The sequence below is a fragment of the Artibeus jamaicensis genome, unplaced genomic scaffold (genome assembly GCF_021234435.1).
Source record: "Artibeus jamaicensis isolate MK-2021 breed Jamaican fruit bat unplaced genomic scaffold, CSHL_Jam_final contig_1132, whole genome shotgun sequence".
Taxonomy (NCBI): Eukaryota; Metazoa; Chordata; class Mammalia; order Chiroptera; family Phyllostomidae; genus Artibeus; species Artibeus jamaicensis.
In genome coordinates, this window is record NW_026521221.1 from 179,140 (window position 1) to 198,968 (window position 19,829).

The 19,829-nt window shown below is 38.1% G+C and overlaps 1 protein-coding gene across 1 annotated transcript in view; it reads left to right on the forward strand.

Annotated features, from left to right (window-relative positions):
• The first annotated feature begins 267 nt into the window (after positions 1-267).
• SLC12A6 (solute carrier family 12 member 6) overlaps positions 268-19,829 on the forward strand; it is a 105,696-nt gene continuing 86,134 nt past the window's right edge. The window contains exons 1-2 of the mRNA XM_037133149.2: positions 268-1,589; positions 1,694-1,974. Coding sequence (XP_036989044.2) covers positions 1,704-1,974 — 271 coding nt within the window. The 5' untranslated portion in view covers positions 268-1,589; positions 1,694-1,703. The remainder of the gene's footprint in view (positions 1,590-1,693; positions 1,975-19,829) is intronic.

Below are 19,829 nucleotides of genomic sequence, written 5' to 3' on the forward strand. Positions count from 1 at the left end.
ACTTCATGGAGAGTCAAACCTAGATATATGGTAGTGGGAGGGTTTTGGGTTTTTGGTTTTTTTTTAATCCTGAGTTTTCAGAGACTCTTTATTAAAGAGAGGGTTTTGAGATTCTAAGGGCAAAAGGCAGTGCCTGTTTCCCGAGGTGCCTCCATCGTGGATAGACTCAAGAAAGCAGAACCGAGAAAGGAAAGGGTTTATTTTTTCTGGCGCAGTGATAGCTCAGGTCTAAACACCAAACTACAAATCCCGCCCTGCTTCTGCCCTACTACATTCGGCTCCGCCCCTCACTCGCCAGCTCCGTAGCGACCTCAGCAAGCGCATGCGCTCAATGAGTTACGCTCCGTCTGGTCTGCGGGCGTCAGAAGCTAGGCGGGGCTTCGGGCACCAGCGGGACAGTTCCACCCTCCAATCGCTCCCCGGGTTCTCGTGGACCGTTAACCTCCAGAGAGGAATAAGCCAGGAGGGAAGGGAGGAGCTGCAGCGGCTCCTGCACAGCCCACCGCACCGGAGACCGGCAGCGGGGAGGTCACGTAACTGCTACTTTGGTGCCTCACTGAGGAGGGGGCGCCCTCCGCAAAGCCCGAGCCCTCCTGGACCTGCTGCGGCTCTGAAACAGTTACGGGGTTGTAAACAACAGCTGCGCGCGCACCGCGTATCAGCTGGCGTCGGGATCCCGCGCCTGCGACCTCCTTCTCTCATTGCTGCCCCCTCCTGCATTGCTAGGGTCTACTCGGGAGGCCGTCACCTCTTCTGCTAGGACTCCAAGGGAAAACGGGGAGGCGCTGACCTACGCCAGGGACCTGGTAGGGGAGAAAGCGTCCCTCGGCAAAGGGGTGGCCCGTCCTGTCACACGCAAGAGAAACCCAACCAGCGGACCGTGAGCTCGATGGACTAGCAACGACCTGCCACGACCCTTAACTGCAGTTAGGTGTCTCCATCTGCTCGCGACTCTTCCCAGATCCCCGGGACCTTTCTGTGAGAAGAGCAGGCGGGCCACCCCCCCCCCGCAGACCTCTGGAGGCAGAAATCCGTTCTGCCCCAGCATCCTCCTCTGCTCTCATCCTTCTCATTCTCCTCTGCCCTAGTGTGGGATATTTTTTCCCGTTATGCTTGCGCATCTCTACCACCAGACCCAAGTGGATTATCGGCCTCAAAAACCTCGGGTAGCTCTACACACACCTCCTCCCAGCCAGACCTGTGGGGTATTCACCTGATATACAACAGGTGGCCGGTGTACACTGTTTTGCAACCTCTCTGCTATATTTGCATGATAAGGGTGGGCCTGTGCACACTTTGTTCAACTAAAACCGTGGGACATTTACCAGATAAAGGACTAAAACCTGAGGGTCGAGGGGAGGAGACCTTCCTGCTTCTATAAGACCATGGCACTGAGTCCGCAGCTCTGGACAAGGAGACATAGCTAGATAGCTATTCATTCTGAAGGAACAAAGTTACATGAGATTAACACCGTTTTGTCTTTTTAAAAAATTATTTTTCAGCTATTGGTAGTGCACTTTCTAGGACAGTCTGCTTGAATTTGAGTATAAAGATTCTTATTTGGGGCTCTTTGTGTAATATAAATCAAGGTAATTGATTTTTTTTAAGTTTTCTATTTTTGCGATCAAAAGCAGCTAGCGTAGGAGGAAGGATTTTGCTGGTTTTTCCTTTTTTTTTCTTTGCCCTTATAAAGGAAAAGAAAAATGCATCCTCCAGAAACCACCACCAAGATGGCTTCAGTTCGGTTCATGGTGACACCAACCAAGATCGATGATATTCCAGGTTTGTCAGACACCAGCCCAGACCTCAGCTCTCGATCCAGTTCCCGAGTAAGATTTAGCTCCCGGGAAAGTGTGCCTGAAACGAGCCGTAGTGAGCCTATGAGTGAAATGTCTGGAGCCACCACTTCACTGGCAACTGTGGCATTGGATCCAGCCAGTGACCGGACTTCTAACCCCCAGGATGTTACTGAGGGTAAGTAGAAACACAGATAACGGGATTATTTCAGTACTGGTCTGTTTACCAAGGATGACTGTCTTTTGGGAAATCGATTTTTTCTCTTATACAGAAAGCAGGAACCAGGGTACGTTCTTTTGAGCTGCCTAGGAATCATTTGAAATAATGGTTAGCATAGTAGCTCCCTGCAGTAGTAATTTAGCATGTGGGAAGGTGTATGGTAAGAAGGAACGATTATATTTTGACTTAAGCTAGCTTTGGGGCCTTTAACTTTTAGAGTCTGCTTTTAAGGCCATTTACAAGGAGTATTGATCATATATTAGTTATTATTGGCTTTTCTACAAAGACTTCAGATATTGTTATTACAGTTCTTTTTAATTTTTTTAATCTACTGATTTTAGAGAGAGAAACATCAGTTTATTGTACCACTTGTTTATGCATTCATTGATTGCTTTTTGTACCCTGACTTGGGGATCGAACCCACAACCTTAGGTATTGGGATGATGCTCTAACCAACTGAGCTACCTGGCCAGTGCCTTAAAAAAAATTACATTTTACAGAGATATTGGTTCAGATAGCTAAGCTCACTCCAGGTGAGGCTGGAGTGATAGATTACATCCAGTGTGCTATTCTTTCCAATAGAGAAATTCTAAAGAGACTTTTGGGGCCTGGTTCCTGATAATTTTTTCACTTTGAACTTTAATTAGAACATATTGAGTATTGAGCCTTTGTACTCAAGAAGCAGCTAACACACAAGCCACTTCTGACTTAGATTGACCACTGCAGACTTTTAGCTTCCTGAACCAATTTCTGTTTGGCTAGCTTGGAAGTTTTCATTGGATTTAGAGGGAAGAGAGAGATGAATGGAGAGATCAGAACATGTTTAGGACTAAAGTTTGAGAACTGCTCTACTGCTTTACATACTTAGTTTTATATTTTTATATATTTTGTTCTATATTCTAATGTAGATATGTCTGATCATGAACATTTCTTTTAGGAATCTTAGACTCTAAAAATGATATTCTACCCAAATTTGAAAACAATAGCTTCAACCACTGACTTGTGAAAGCGAGGCTGACTTGCCATTTTCTAGTGTCAGGAAATACTGTTCCTCCTAACCTAAAGGGTGCAGGAAGCCAGAATGATTTTAGTTCCTTATTTCTGTTTGTATTTTTAAATGTCTGGAGACAAGGTAGATTTGGTAAAGTTTATAGTTCTAGAATTCACTTATCCTCAACAAATCATTTATTTAATGGAGATATTACAGGTTGGTTCTTGAACTTAACTATTTTCAAATTCACTAACTTTACACTGTGTACACAGTGTTAAATTACATAATGAAATAAAAAATAATGCCTAATAATTAACACTAAATTATAGTTTTGGTTATTTATTGTACTGTATTTAGGTTATAGAAAAACACCAGGTGAAGACTCTAAGTTTGTTGATTTTTTTAATTGCTGTAGTTATCATTAGGTAATTTATGGTTAAGTGTTGTTAAATTTGTGGCCTATGTTATAGAATTATATTCGTATTTTGTTTTAAAAAGTGGGCTTGTTTCTGTAATGTGTTAGCTTTGCAGAACAGTATCCTTGTCCAGGCTACTATCTTACCTTTAAGCATTCTTTACAGTCCAGAATGATAACAATTTATAATATAAGGATAAAATTGGGGACATGTCTAGGAGAAATCTATGTTGCTTAGGTGGATACAGAGGTTAGACTTGGCTCTCTATCTAATACAGTCATTAATGTTTCAATACTCTATGGTACCCAATGAAAGGGAAATTAACTATCCAGCCATTGGATCACACATTTTCCCATATTCTCAGGAAACTGATTTGCTACTTTGAGGATGACCTGCTTTTTCTCTTTCTTAATTTTTAAAAAAATTCTTACAACTATCATCTTATCATATATTTTCGCCACCATTAAAGGGAACTGGTTATAAATATCATTATTTCACCTTTGGTTTCATAATGACCTTGTTAGATGGAGATCTTCAAAGGATGCTGTTGTCAAAAAAAGGAAGGACATATGTAATCTACATTTGTCTCTGGGCTGGAGTTAGTATAGAAAAACTACTACTTCCTTTTCTACAATTGACTATCTTTAGGCCCATAGTATATTTCAGGATTGTGTTGGCCATTTTAATATTTAGAGTTCTGTGATATTTTTTCTTTTTAAATATTTTTTTTATTTCTTAGAAAGAGGGGAAAGGAGAAGGGGAGGGAGAGAAACATCAATGTGTGGTTGCCTCTCGTGTGCCCCCTACTGGGGACCTGGCATGTGCCCACATCCCAGGCATGTGCCCTGACTGGGAATTGAACCAGTGACCATTTGGTTGACAGGCCAGTGCTCAGCTCACTGAGTCACACAAGCCAGGGTGAATTCTGTGACTTTGTCCCTTTCTACTTATCCCTCTTCGGTTCTGATATTAGTATGATTCTCAGTCCTTTCGCCATAATCACCATGCCTCCCATGTTTCTTCTGGTAGAGAAGAAACTTACCACCTTAAGTTTCTTTTCTTATATACCTTGTACTCACATTACATTACACAAGGCAGGAGTCAAAAAGGAAGTGGGGTTTTATTATTATTATTATTATTTTTAGAGATGAGGAAAGGAGGGAGAACGAGAGAGAGAGAAACATCAGTGCAGGAGAAACATCAGTCAGTTGCCTCTTACACACCCCAACTGGGTGCCTGGCCCACGACCCAGGATGTGCCCTGACTGGGAATTGAACCAGCAACCTTTCAGTCCACAGGCTAGCACTCAATCCACTGAGCCCCATTTGCCAAAGCACACTGGTTTAAATACTTATTTCTGTGTTTTAATATTTTCTACTGTTGGTCTTTTGAAAGTAGGTAATTATCTTTATGCTATCAAAGTATAAATATTGGGTTGGCCAAAAAGTCCATTACTTTTTTCTGTAAAATAAAAGACACATTTTTCATTTTCACTGATAACTTTGTTGATTTGGAGAGTTTGAGTATGTCAGCTATCTCCCACTATTTTCTTCTAGTGGGTAGAACCAGGGGCTCTGCTAAACATCTTCCGGTGCATAAGACAGCCTCACAGCAAAGCATTATTTGGCCAAAATGTCAATAGTACCAAGAAACTTTGCAAACCACTTTTGACATATTTGATTAGTCACAGCACCTTCTCCATACACTACACAAATCTTTTTTTTGCATTTTTACCTTTCTGGAAATAATAAAGTATAATATGCCAGAAATGCTGTATATTTTCTTCTATCTCCAATATTAAAATGGCTGCACAAAAATTCACCAATTTTGATATTTTTTAATGCACACTGATAAGACAGCTGTGACAATACAGTCTAACAAAATTGTTTCAAAGGAAGTTAAAGACAACTAAGCACCACTACAGCAGTCATACAAAAAAAATATCATGGACTTTTTGGTCAACCCAATACTTGATTTCCCTTCATTGTGTCGGGGTTCCATTAGAATTTATGGGACTGTCCAGGTTGTAAATAAAATCAGGACTCTTAGCACTGTATTTGCTTATGCATGAAGAATGTCTTGAAGGTACAGAAGGAACTGTTCAGAGTGGTTTTCTCTGGAGAGTTCTGAAAATAGAATGGAAAGTAGGAATTTAAACAATTCAAAAGGAGATGTAAAACTTTTTATATTAAGTGTATCACTTCTGTAGCAAAAAATTTTTAAGAGACACATAGCATGTTATAGAACCTCAGATAAACAAGAATTGAATTCTGGTCATACCTCATTTTAATAAATGAGGAAACTAAGGCTTACAGAGATGTTAATTTTGTAGATCACAGGGTGGCAAAGCCAAGACTGAAGCGCAGTCTTCCTGGCTTCTGTCCAGTGCTTTCTGTTTACTTAATTTTGCCTCTGCTAGGATGAACATTATTACATTTGCCTCATAACCATTTGGTTGTCTTAAATGACTTAAAATAACAATACCAAAAAAGATCAGGGAATGTATTTTTATATGCCTTATACATTTCAACCTTTTACAATTCAGTAAAGGTTCCAATATGTGTGAGGTACTCTGGTAGGATGTTATAGTAAATATGCAGGTAAGATATAGTTTCAGCCTTTGGAGAGCTCAGCCGTAGTGGTGGAAATGACAGAACACCATTTCATCGGAGCTTCGACAAACATCTACTGAGCACTTATGGGTCAGGCCCTGTTTGGGGTATTAATGATGCAGTACTGATAAAAAGAATCTAATACCTGTTCTAAGGAAAGTTTTGATCTAGTAGAGAAAGAAAACCCATTTTTATGTAAATTATAATGCTGTATGGTAAATGCAGCAATAGAAATATATAATACAAAAATAGAGGAATACATAACATTTCAGAATATTACAATAGAAAAATACAGCAAAAGAGAATGATGAACTGAGGTAAAATGGAGATGCTGACAGGCTAGAGGAACTGAGGAGGTAAAGTGGTTGTGAAAGAGGTAGAAGGATGAGAGACTGAAGCCAGACAGTTGAATGTCGGAGTTAATGGTGTTGGAGGAGGAGCAGTTCCTGTGTTACCACAATATGCTGTGCAACCTTGAGAGTGGATTTCTGAAGTGGAGTAAAAGTAAAGGCCAGTTGATTCAAGGAGCTCTGTGTATACCAACTTTAAGACTCACCATTACCAAGTATTTATGGAGCAATGAATGTTAGGTATTAGAAATGCAAAAATAATTAAGATAATTCCTCCTTCAAGGAGTCATCTTTTCTGAAACCTTCTCTGATTCGACCCCATCCCCAAATAGAATAGATTAATTCTTTATTTCCCTACATCCCTTATACAGACTATTACTATACAGCACCTATTTCACTTAATTTTTGTTTTGTTTACATATTATCTTTCTCAGGCTGTATGGTTCTCTTGAGGACAGGGATACAACATTGTTTCGGTGTCTTCAGGGCCCAGAATAATGGTGATGCCACATAACTTGTACTTAATAAATATGTATTGAGTTGAAGACCTATAGTAAAAATAAGATAAAGATAAACAAAAATTAAAAACATACTGTGAAAAAGATAAATGAAATGTACCTACAAAAGCAGTGATACTTCATCTGGCTGTATATTGGAATGATCTAGCAATATTTGAAAAAAATACCTCTGCCCCATTCCCAGGGATTCTGATTTAATTGCATCAGTAGTTTTTAAAAGCTTTTCAGCTTGTTCTCAAATAAAACCATAGTTGAAAACCACAGCTCAGAAGGAAAAGTGATTAGTGCTACGTGCATGCTAAAAACTTTCTCACTTGAGCTGGGCTTTGAAGGGTGAACAGAAGCACCCTGCTTTCCCAAGTTGGTAAAGCAGTAGGCTTTCCCTTAAATGTCAGTAGGTCTTATAAAATGTTGATCAGTGCTTGAAACCATTACATTACACATGGATAGTTAGCCTACTTGGCGACCAATTCTGTATTATCGGTAGGTCTCATCAGTTTCTCCTGCTAGGGTTTAACAAGAATAATGTTTGACTAAGAAACTTCAAAAGCTATTTTTTTTACATAAAAACATGTTTAAAGTACCAAAGCACTTTTTTAATACTTTTCAAAAGAAACTTACAGTTTTTACCTCAAACCAAAATAAGTGAATTACGTCGTATTGCCAATCACAGGTGATCATGACCCTTCTTTTAAATATATTTTTAATATCATCTGGTTCTTGAACACTGTCCTTTTCACATTGGCACTCTAACAGTAAGCCAGAACATTATATAATGTAGTAAGATGGATAGTTTTATAAAAATACATGGATTTGGTACCTTCCTGGCTCACTGATCGTCCTCTGATAGGTTTGTCTTTAAGGGTTTTCAGTGTCAGTTGTCTGAAATATTTTGGTTCTAAACCATGGCTGTTTTCCCTTTTCTTCATACTCCATAGCCAATGATTAAACTTTCTAATATACTATTTTGTACCATAAAAAACAATCAGCTGAACCCAGAATATAGGAAATTTTGTCAAATAACTAGATCCTTTAAGAAATAAAAGTCATGGAGTGGAGGGAGAGTTGTGACAAGGGAGAGAAAGCTGTTACAGATAAAGAGTATCAACCAAATGCAATGTGTGAACTTTGGATCCTCATCTGAACAAAACAACTGAAAAAAGACACTTTGAGATAACCAGGGAAATGTGACCATGTACTTGGTATTAAATGATATTAAGGAATTATTATGAGTTTTCTTGCATATGTACCAGTATATGACTTTGTGATAATGTAAAGCCTTTGTCTGTGGAGTTTCATATTAAAGTGTTGGCTGTTGGAATGGCACCAGGTGCTAGGCCGGTGGAGTCAGACCAGACCTTGGTTCAGCAACTTCCATGCTTGAGTTCTGACTAAGAAAGACTTCACAGGCAAGAGTCAAAACTATACGAGAATGGTTTTTGCAGAAAGTCACGTAGATGAAATGAGCTGTAGAAGAAATAGGCTCAGGAAACAAGTTACAGAGGCAAAAGAAGGGTACATGGAGCTTAGGAAAGAGGGAGGTAATGATAATGCACTTGGGTGAGGGGAAGAAGAAGGGGAAAGGAAAAGTGAGTGCGGGACAGGGGTGAGGGCATGTACTCCTGATCTGGGCGTGTACTCCCTAAGGGCTTTTAAGGGTCAGGGTCTTAGGAGAGTTCATGGGGAGAGTCTCGATAGAATATTCTTCAGCTTTCCAGGTGTGTCCTTTCAGACCTCTGGTCTCCACTGACTGGTCAGCACCAGGGCTGGGGGGTCATTAGTCAATGCAGCTGTTCCTGAGCTTAGCTGTGGTGTGGCTTGTCTGGTTTTGCTGGTTTTCTGGGCCTGGAGCTCCAAACACAACTGAAGCCCAGATGTATTTGATGCAGGCCAGAACTTCACTGGCCTCACTGTCCTGGGGGCTTAATGCTTGAGAGTGGTTGTGCGTGTAAGGGCTTGCATGGGAATTAAGTGGGGCCACTCTTCGGCTCCTCGTTCCTTCTCTAATTTGGGGGAGGGGGATCTGTAACATGACTAGCAACATGCCAGGAGGAGAAAGGTCAGGGAAGGGTCCAAACTGCATGACTAGGGATGTGAAAAGTTAGGGGTTCTAAACCACATGATCAGCAGTGTGTCAGGGGAGGAAAGGTTGCCTTGGGGGTGAGGTCCTTGTTTCCTCAGTTTTAGCAGGTTGCTAGGCACCTGAGGCATTCCATCCTGGTGACCTTCTTTTGTACCTGGTGCATCTTCTTCATCATGTCTGTCTAACTGCCTGCCACAGAAGTACTTACAGATAAAATGAAATGTCCTCCTCCTCCCCCCCAAAACTTGAGGAGAAATAAAGAAAACAAGATTGACAAACATTTATAATTTGTTGAAACGGATTCAAAGGTGTATGAGGATGCCTTTAACAGTTCTCTATGCTTTTGTGTATATTGGAAAATATCTGTAATAAAAAAGTTTTAAAAAGTTGAACTGCAATTAAGGTGCTTTAATAGAAAGGGCTTCCTTTTATAGAAGTGTGTCATAGAATGCTCTAGATAATTCGATTAAATATCAGTGATTGGTAAGGTGATTGCTTCACTACTTGTCTTTTATCCTTAGTGGTTTCTTCTGTGTCCTCACTAATTGTTTCTACCAGGCACTTCATTCTTCTCCTCTCAGTGGCATGTTTCTTAATTCCAGATTCTTATAAGCTTTGTTTTGATATTACCTGTACTGGAATAGAAAAGAAGGAAGAAGAAGACACTCTTGGGGACCTGTGAACCTCATAAAAGTCATGCTTTCCCATTTTAAGGCTGTTAGAATAAGGGAAACGTTTCTAATGCTAAATTTTAAGGCAATTTGTAATGAGCTACGAGGGTGATATTATGCTGTAAACTTTCAGGTAGTGAACTTTCATTTTGTCCTCTGCCTGATAAATACTTGTGGACTAACAAGGCCTTTGTGCAAATTCTAAAAAGGCGCACCTTCCAAACTTCACTGGAGAAGGCCAAACTGGATCTCAACCCACAGCCTGCAGCCCCCTGCTCTTTCGTCCTGACACAGTCTGCACAGCTATACCTGGTGGGCTTGTTAACTCAGAGTAATGCAAATTGTCTAGCTCTGGCCAGGTAGGTCACTTAGTTAGAGCATCATGCCATAAGCTGAGGTTGCGGGTTCGATCTCTAGTCTGAGCGCATACAAGAAGTAACCAATGAATGCATAAGTAAGTGGAACAACAAACTAATGTCTTTCTCTCCTTCTCTCTCCCTTTCCCTTTCTCTCTCTAAAATCAATAAATAAAAAATTTAAAAATAAAATAAAAGGGAACCTTGACAGAAAAAGAATAATGCAAATTATGTGTGTTTTAAGTTCTTGGTGATATCTTTCTTAACAGTAGGTATGAAAGTTTGGAGAGCTGTATTGTAGGAGTTACGAAATTGTATTTTTTGAATGTGTAAAACAATGTACTATTTTAATGAAGTGTTATAAGTAAATGAGAAAACAAGATATTCCCATTAAAACCCTGTGATTAGTACATTGTTGTATTTTGTAAAATCCCAGCAATTAAATATGAAGACAGCACAAAACGAACTTTTTGGCCAACCCAGTACAATACACACACGGCACTTTAACTGCAGGAGCTCAGTAGTTGAATAATAGGAAATATTACCTTATTTGCTCACTTCTGAGGTATTCATTTGTCATATTTTAAACATTTCTGATACCCAGGTGCATTTTACTTTTGAAGAATTTTAAGCAACCATTAAACCATCAGTGGAATTTAGAGTTAACAAAATTTCAGAATGAACTTCATATTGTGTATAAATCAATTTGAGAGGCTATGCAGAACCTGAAAGTTTGAAGTTAACTTTGGATGTCTTAACTGAAAAAATGTAAGGGCTAAAGCTTTTACTTTTCCTTCTAAAATTGAGGTTTTTTTGTGGTTGAAAAGTACAACATAAATAGAAAACAAAAGCAGAATTAAGTTATATGGAAATGACAGATATGCTTAGGTATTAATCCTAACTTTGGTTTTCTTTATATTCCTTTTAAAATTTCTGTTATTTTAGCCTAGAGCTGTGTTTCAGTCTTTGGTTTCCTTGCTAAATCAACCAGTGGCAACTTCTGCTTTGGATTTTTATTACTGCATTGCTAAGCCTTACTACATTTCTAATGGCCTTGAGAAATTCATGCAAAATACTCACTCAATAGCATTCATCTGTTTACAGTTGAAAACATTTGGGTAGTAGCTTTAATTTTCGGCAAAGTGGAACGTAAATTTTCTCCATTTTAGCAGCTAAGTCTGCTTTTACTTTGGGGTAAGGCTATTCATTTCTCATGTTGCTAGTTTAAAAAAGAAAACACTAATAGTTAAAAATCCTTGTACACACATGTACCTTTTTCAATTTGAGGAGCTGTAAAAAATTAAATCCAACTGCAATTCAACTTTATATTATTTTGAGAGTATTACCATCTAGCTTTTAAAAATAAAAACAAAAACAAAAAACTAGCCCGGGCTGGTGTGGCTCAGTGGACTGGCACACATGTGAACTGAAAGGTTGCCAGTTCACTTCCCCGTCAGGGCACATGCCTGGGTTGCAGGCCAGGTCCCCAGTTGGGGGCATGCAAGAGTCAACCGATCAAGGTATCTCTTGCACATTGATGTTTCTCTCCCTCTCCTTCTCCCTCCCTTCCCCTCTCTCTAAAAATAAATAAATAAAACCTTTTTAAAAAATCTGTTTTAAAACATCTAGAAGTAATACTTATTTGTAGAGCTGGCTAATTTATATTGTAAAATGCATGTAAAATTATGTTTTGTTGATTTATTTTCTCTAGTTTATCATTAAAATTTTTCCAGTTAATTATTAACATTTTCAAATAAAATTTTAATAATTAATGGGAAATACAAAGCATTTTTTATTAGGTGAAGTTAATTCTTTCCTTTTCTGAAAAATCATCCATTTTGATAGTTTTTCCCTCTAAAACAGTTTTCTTTTGAACTAATATGGGATTTTTTATCCAGAAGAAAATTGAAGCTGATATAGTTAAGTAAGCCACCCAAGATCATATAAGTAGTACATTGAAGAATAGTGGTTTGCATCTAGGTATGAGTGATTCTAATACCATTGTTCTGGTCATTGCACTTTCTCTACTATACTAACAGTAGTTGCCTCTGTTGAAAAATTAATTAACCTTCAGTTACATAGTACGGTAGAGGAAGCATAAAAGAAATGCATTTTCTATGTTCTATGTACATTTTTGTAATTATTTTGTCTGGCATTGGGGGCATGAAAGGAGATAGTGGCAAGGGGAAGTTAGCAATATGACATGTTCTCCAAATAACTTAAGGTTCTATGTTCCTAAAAGGAAATCTGTCCTAACAGTGTGAATTTTACTGGTTTTATTTATTTTTAAAGATTTTGTTTATTTATTTTTAGAAATAGGGGAAGAGAGGGAGAGAAACATGATCTGTGGTTGCCTCTTGCACACACAGAACTGGGAACCTGGCACACAATCCAGGCACATGCCCTGACTGGCAGTTGAACTGGCAACCCTTTTATTAGTTCATGGGTGAGCACTTAATCCACTGAGCCATACCAGCCAGGGCTAAAGTTAATGCTGAAATTTATGAATATTCTTATTTGGATGGATATTCTTATTTGGACCCAAGTCTCAGTAGAGCTATTCTTTCCAAAGATTTTATTTATGTATTTGTAGAGAGAGGGGAAAGGAGGGAGGAAGAGAGGAAGAAAACATCATTGTGTGGTTGCCTTTTGCACACCCCCAACCAGGGATTTGGCCAGTAACCCAGGCTTGTGCCCTGACCAGGAATCGGTGGTGACCTTTCTGTTTGCAGGAGGACACCCAACCCACTGAGCCACACCTGCCAGGGCAGTAGATCTATTTTAAAATGGAGTTTTGTTGCAAGGGAGGGAGGAAATAATAACTTATAAAGACATATTTTCTATGAGGTAAAAATTAACCAGGATATTTTGTTTTGAATTGTGTTTTTAGTTTTCTTTTTTTGGAATTAAGTTTTGACAATATGTTGCTTAATACCAGTTTTATTTTTACATACTGTTTATAGTGTTGACTAGAAGCCCATCTAGCAAGTATTTCATAATAAAAGAATGAAATGCTAATGGCAGAAATGAAATAGCTGTCAGGGCTACCTCTTTGGTTGGTGATTCTGGGATTCTATCATACCTGGACTATAATGACATTAGACTAATGTAAGAGATGGGCAGCCTTATATAAGGAGTAACAATATAGTAAACAACAGGCTCTGAGGACACAGCTGTTTTGGTAACGCCTTCTTTGTATTTGGGCCGATGTAGCTTATCATACTGAGGTGGCTATCCATCAGCCATCCTACATTCTTTCCTCTAGTGAAGACACAACTTTAGGTCAAGGTGACAGTGTGCTGTGCTCTCAAGGTTCTTCTGTGTTTATACTGTGTTGTATGTATAGTCCTGGTTTTATACTGCCTTTTATTATATCTTTTTAAATTACATTCTAGATTTATTCACCCATTTTTTTCAAGAAATTTATGTATTAAAAAATTACTTTATTGTTGTTCAAGTACAGGTGTCTGCATTTATCCCCCACTACTCCCCACCCCCAGCCAGCCATCCCCACCTTCCTCCCCTATTTCCACCCCCCCTTGGGTTTATCCATGTGTCCTTTATAGTTGTTCCTGAAAACCCTTTCCCCCTTCCCGCTGATTATCCCCTCCCACCTCCTCTCTTGTTACTGTCAGATTGTCCTGAATTTCAATGTCTCTGGTTATATTTTGCTTGCTTGTTTGTTTTATTGATTAGGTTCTACTTAAAGGTGAGATCCTCTCATATGGTATTTGTTCCTCTCTGCCTGGCTTATTTCACTTAGCATAATGCTTTCCAGTTCTATCCATGCTGTTGCAAAGGATAGGAGCTCCTTCTTTCTTTCTGTTGCATAGAATTCTATTGTGTAAATGTACCATAGTTTTTTTTATCTATAAGTGGTGACACCATAAAAATCCTAGAGGAAAACATAGGCAGGAGAATCTAAGACATTCCACACAGCAACATCTTCACCAATATGTCTCCTAAAGCAAGGAACATAAAGGAAAGAATAAACAAATGGGACCTCATCAAATTAAAAAGCTTCTGCATGGCTAAAGAAAACAGCATTAAAATGCAAAGAGAACCAATCATATGGGAAAACATATTTGCAGATGTTACCTGAGACAATGGCTTGATCTCCAAAATATATAAAGAACTTATATGATTCCACTCTAAGAAAACAAAAAGCCCAATTAAAAAATGGGCAAAGACTTGAACAGACACTTTTCCAAGGAGGGTATACAGAGGGTCCAGAGACATATGAAAAGATGCTCAGCATCACTAGCCATCAGTGAGATGCAAATTAGAACACAATGAGATACCACTTCATATGGTGAAATGGCCATCATAAACAAATCAACAAACGTGTTGGAGAGGATGTGGAGAAAAGAGAACCCTAGTACACTGTTGGTGGGAATGCAGACTGGTGCAGCCACTGTGGAAAACAGTATGGAATTTTCTCAGAAAACTAAAAATGGAACTGTCTTTTGACTTAGCAATTCCACTGCTGGGATTATATCCTAAGAACCCTGAAACACCAATCCACCAATCCAAAAGAACCTAGGTACCCTAATGTTCATAGCAACACAATTTACAATAGCCAAGTGCTGGAAGCAACTTGGCTTGTATTATATCCTTAATTGGATAACAAGACCACAAATTTCCTGAGGGTAGGAAAGTGTCTTGTTCTCCTTTCCATTCCTCTTTCCTGGCACACAGTAGGCACTCACATATATATTGAGTAGATGCATAATTTCTTCAGTCTCAGCAAAGTACGAGATTTTCCCGATGTTTGGTTTGGAGAATTCTTTGTATTCATTCCTCTACAGTATTATGAATCCACCAGAAAATAATTTTTTTATCAACAGTATTATCTTTCCGTTTTTAGCCCCCAAATACATTATACTATATTTATTACTGGTGCCATTTTATTAAAACCCATATTCATAGGCACTCTTACATAAATTTGAGATTTAGAAGTTTTACATTCTTGTTTTCCATGGTAGTCAGTCCTCACCAAAGTGATTAATTTTTTTCTATAATTATCTACATAGTAAGGTAAAATTTAGTATTTGTGACCATTTTCATATTTTAAACTTTTACTGTTGCAGTATCAGAGGGAGAAGAAGGGTTTGCTGAATATGGTAAAAAAGGAAATGTATATACATCTTCTACTTAAGAATGAGAGTCTGTCCTGGCTGATGTGGTTGAGTGGTTTGAGCACTGGCCTGCAAACCACAGGGTCACTGGTTCAGTTCCCAGGCAGGGCACAAGCTTGGGTTGTGGGCCAGGTCCCTGGTTGGATATGTACAAGAGGTAACCACACATTGATGTTTCTCTTCCTCTCTTTCTCCCTCCCTTCCCCATTCTCTAAAAATAAATAAAATCTTTAGAAAAAGAAAGAATGACAGTTTACTTCTCAGGCTCCAGCTATAGTTCTAAACTTAAATATAGTGAACTGCTCATTCTCTTTCATTAAAGTATTTACAACATTCTCTAACACAGAGCTATTCAGAGTGTACTGTGCAGATGATGCTGAGCCATAAGCTATTTATTACCTGTCTGTAAGGCGATAAGCTCAGAAATTGAGCATTTTTAAGGAACTTGTATGGTAGTTTGATAGAGCAATTTTATGTCTGTTGAACCTAATAATAAAAATTGAAACATGTTTTGTATATTTTAATTTATTTTCTAGTAATCCACTTTTATTATTTTTTTTTTACAAAACTTTAGCCCACAATGAATTGGAAATCTAAAGAAAAATAGTCCTTTACAAGAAATAATTTGTAAAGCATTGTTCTAAAATAACGGTTCACAGCCTTTCATGTTTGCCTTACCTGAATTATACCATGTTCAAGGGGATGTGGGGTAGTTTTCCCTACCAGTGGCCTGCTAAATCATGAGTATCTGAATAGGGGTGGGGGAGTGGGTTAGTCTTTTATGCAAGTCTGATAATTTTCTTAAGAATCTCTACTCTAGCACATATGATTTCTTTACTCTCTTCATATAACTCCATATCTGAAGTTAGATAAAGAAATTCAGATCTTTTGCCTCTCAAACACATCTCTCTCAATAGGATGAATTATTACAGATTGATTGTCATAAAGATTTATAGAACAAAGAATATTAAGAGGTTGCAGCTGAGGATAAAACATGATTAACCTTTATAGCTAAAAGTTACTTATAAATTTGCCTTGATCAAGAAAATTAAAGTATAACGTAGTTAGTTTCTACTTGTATTTAGTTGCTGACTAGTGGTTGCAGCAATTCAGTAAGAATATCCACCCTAAGTATTTTGAAATAATAACTAGTAAGTTGTTATTTTCATTAGGAGCAACTGCTTGGAAGTAGATTTCACTTTCTTTACTATGTCTAATAAACCAAATACTATAAGCACAAACTATTAATATTAACTGGTTATCATTTTAAAGGTTAATGGTAGCCAGCTCATGATAGTGAATAAAGCGCTCTGGATGGTGTCTTCAAACTGTAGGACTTTAGGCGAGGTTTATAAGACATGAATCTGTTTCCAAAGCAAATCCATTGTTCTCTGCTCAACACTCCCACTAAACTTGGGTAGCCTGTGTGCATCTGCAGGTGAACACTTAAGGTACTTGCATAAACTTTGCCTTAGGGTATGTGAGAGAGAGCTTGAGAGAGAATTCTGTGAAAAGGTGTAGACAGATATGATGAATTAAGTCTACATTGTATGTGCTCATGCAATCTAATCTGTTCTATTTTATATTTCCAGCTTTTTAATAGCATGTAGGTATTATATTTTTATTAAAAAAAAGAATGTTACTAAACATGTTTCTAAAACCAACATCATATCTACAAGATACTCAAGAATGAACAGAATGACATTTGGTAAAATTCATGCATTCAGAATGTATCAGGCTTTTAACAATATATATTTATGTATTTTTAGAGAGAGGGGAAGGGAAGCAGAATGAGAGGGAGAGAAAACACCAGTGTGTGGTTGCCTCTCATGCTCTCCCTGCTGGGAACCTGTCCGATGACCCAGGCATGTGCCCTGACTGGAAATGGAACCTGTGACCTTTTGGTTCGCAGGCCAGCACTCAATCCACTGAGGCACACCAGCCAGGGCTATATGTGGCTTTTTAATTTCAGGGATTTTTCTGAAAATCCTAATTTAGAGTTTTCTTGCATGACAGATACGTTTTTAATATGGAATTACTAGATTCTTTTTCAGAATCATTATCATTTACTTTATCACTTTGTGGTAATGTAAAGCCTTTGTCTTCGTTGTTCAGCAATGAAATTGTGTGGTTCTAGATTATTTGTATAGTTTTTGTATAATACATTTCTCAAAGTAAATACATGATTTGCTCTAAAGTTTATTGATTTTTCATATTATAGTATAACGATGTATTATAATCTGGTAGATAATCCTTATGTCAATGGAAAATAATTTTCCATGGACTTTCCCTTAATTGTTTCAGTCTTTTCACTAAATCTAACATGTCCTTGTTTAGTTAATAGATGGATTAAGTAAAATAAAGCACTGGTTATCATGAGTTGTTAGCTATGATTGAAAGTACATAATTGGGTAGTGTAGTATAGTAAAATTGTACTTCAAAAATATTACTCAAAGTTGACCCATTCTGCTAAAGAATGTCCTTTAAAAAAAAGAAGCAGCAGCAGCTCTGGCTGGTGTGTGGTGCGGCTCAGTGGATTGAGCACTGGCCTGTGAACCAGAAGGTTGCTTGTTCGATTCCCAGTCAGGGCACATGCCTGGGTTGCAGGCCAGGTCCCTAGTTGAAGTGAATGTGTCTCTTGCACATCAGCATTTCTCACCTTCTCTTTCTCTGTCCCTTCCAATCTCTCTAAGAATAAGTAAATAAAATATATTTTTTAAAAGCCGACATAGAAAAATTATTTTACTGAAAGTAATTTAAAATATCTGTAATGTATATGGAGTAATGTCATTATAAAGGTCCTTTTATTCTAGCCTGGCCTGTATCTTACTACTTAAAAATACCAGGCCGGGCCAGATAGCTCAGTTGGATAGAGCATCATCCTGATATGCCAGGGTTTGCAGGTTCAATCCCCAGTCATGGTATGTCCAAGAAGCAACCAATGGCTTTGGCCTGTGTGGCTTAGTTAGTTGGAACATTGTCCCATAAACTGAAAGATTGCCGGTTCTATTTCTGTTGAGGGAACCTGCCTGGATTCTAGACTGCAGGTTTGGTCTGCAGTTGGATGCACGTAAGAGAGGTCTGATTGGTGTTTGTTTCTCTCTCTCTCCCCCCTTCCGCCAACCCCCTTTCTCCTTCCTTCCCTTCTCTCTAAAACCCAATTTAAAAAAAACAAGTGAAACAACAAATTGATATTTCTTTCTCACCCTCTCCCTTCCTGTCTAAAAAAGAAAATTATAATTTTTTTAAATGTAAACATTTCATACTTATTTTATGACTCTAATTTCAAACAACATTTAACATTCTAATATCAAAGTACTGGAAAAGCATTTATGCAACTATCTAATGTTATGTGAAACAGAATTTGACCCATGAGTGATGATGTGCTTTATACTTAGATCCTAATACCCATAGATTTCAGTTCACTGTTTTTTTCCAACATTTTATTATGAAAATTTGCAGACACACAGAAAAGTTGAAAAAATCATATCGTGAAAACCCATATTCTTGTCCTTCAGATGCTACAATTAACATTTACCTACATTTGTTTTAGCACATATTTCTATTTCTTACATTGCTTCGTCTATTTTTGAAGCATTTCACAGTTACATCACTTGTGCTTCACTTCAGTATGTCTAGAATTATGTGTAACATACTGTTTTTGAGATTCATCCATGTTGTTGAATGTTATCAGTAGTTCATTTCTGTTTATTGTTGAGTAATAGTCCATTGTATGAATATATTATAGTTTCACTATCCTGTTGACAGATACTTGGACTGTTTCCTGTTGGGCTGTTATGAATAAAGCTGCTGTAAACATTCTTGTTCACCTTTTTATGAACATATGCTATTATTTCTCCTGGGTAAATACATAGAGAGGAATTGCTGGGTCATAGGGTAGATGTATGTTTATTAAACACTATTAGAACATTTTCCAAAGTGATTATACTTTTTTTTTTTTAGATTTTATTTATTTACTCTTAGGACAAGGGAGGGAGAGCAGGAGAGAAACATTAATGTGTGGTTGCCTCTTGTGCACCCCCTTCTGGGGACCTGGCCTATAACCCAGGCATATTCCCTGACTGGGAATCAAACCGGCAACCCTTTGGTTCACAGGCTGGTGCTCCTTCCACTGAGCCACACAAGCCAGGACATGTACCATTTTCCATTGCCACCAACATTTGCTCTACATCCTTGCCAACTGTTTTAATTGTGATTTTAATGGGTATTTCCCTAATGGCCAGTAATGTTGGGCACTTTTCTGGGTTGTTGTTTGTTTGTTTTTTTAAGATTTTATTTTATTTATTTTTTAGAGAGAGGGGAAGGGAGGGAGGAAGAGAGGGGGTGAAATATCAGTCGGCTATCCCTTACAGGCCCCGAAAAAGGGGGCCTGGCCTGCAACCCAGGCATGTGCTCTGACTAGAATTGAACAGGTGACCTTCTGGTTTGCAGGACAATGCCCAACCCTTGGAGCCACATGATTCAGGGTGATGTTAGCACCTTTTCAAGTGTTTATTAGCCATTTGTGAAACTTCCTTTGTGAATTGCCTGTTTAAATCTGTTGCCTATTTGGTATTTAATTGTCTTTTTATTAGTGAGTTATAAGGCATTTTTCTGTATGTTCTGGATACAAGTCCTTTGTATATTTTCTCCCAGTCTGTGACTTACCTATACCTTT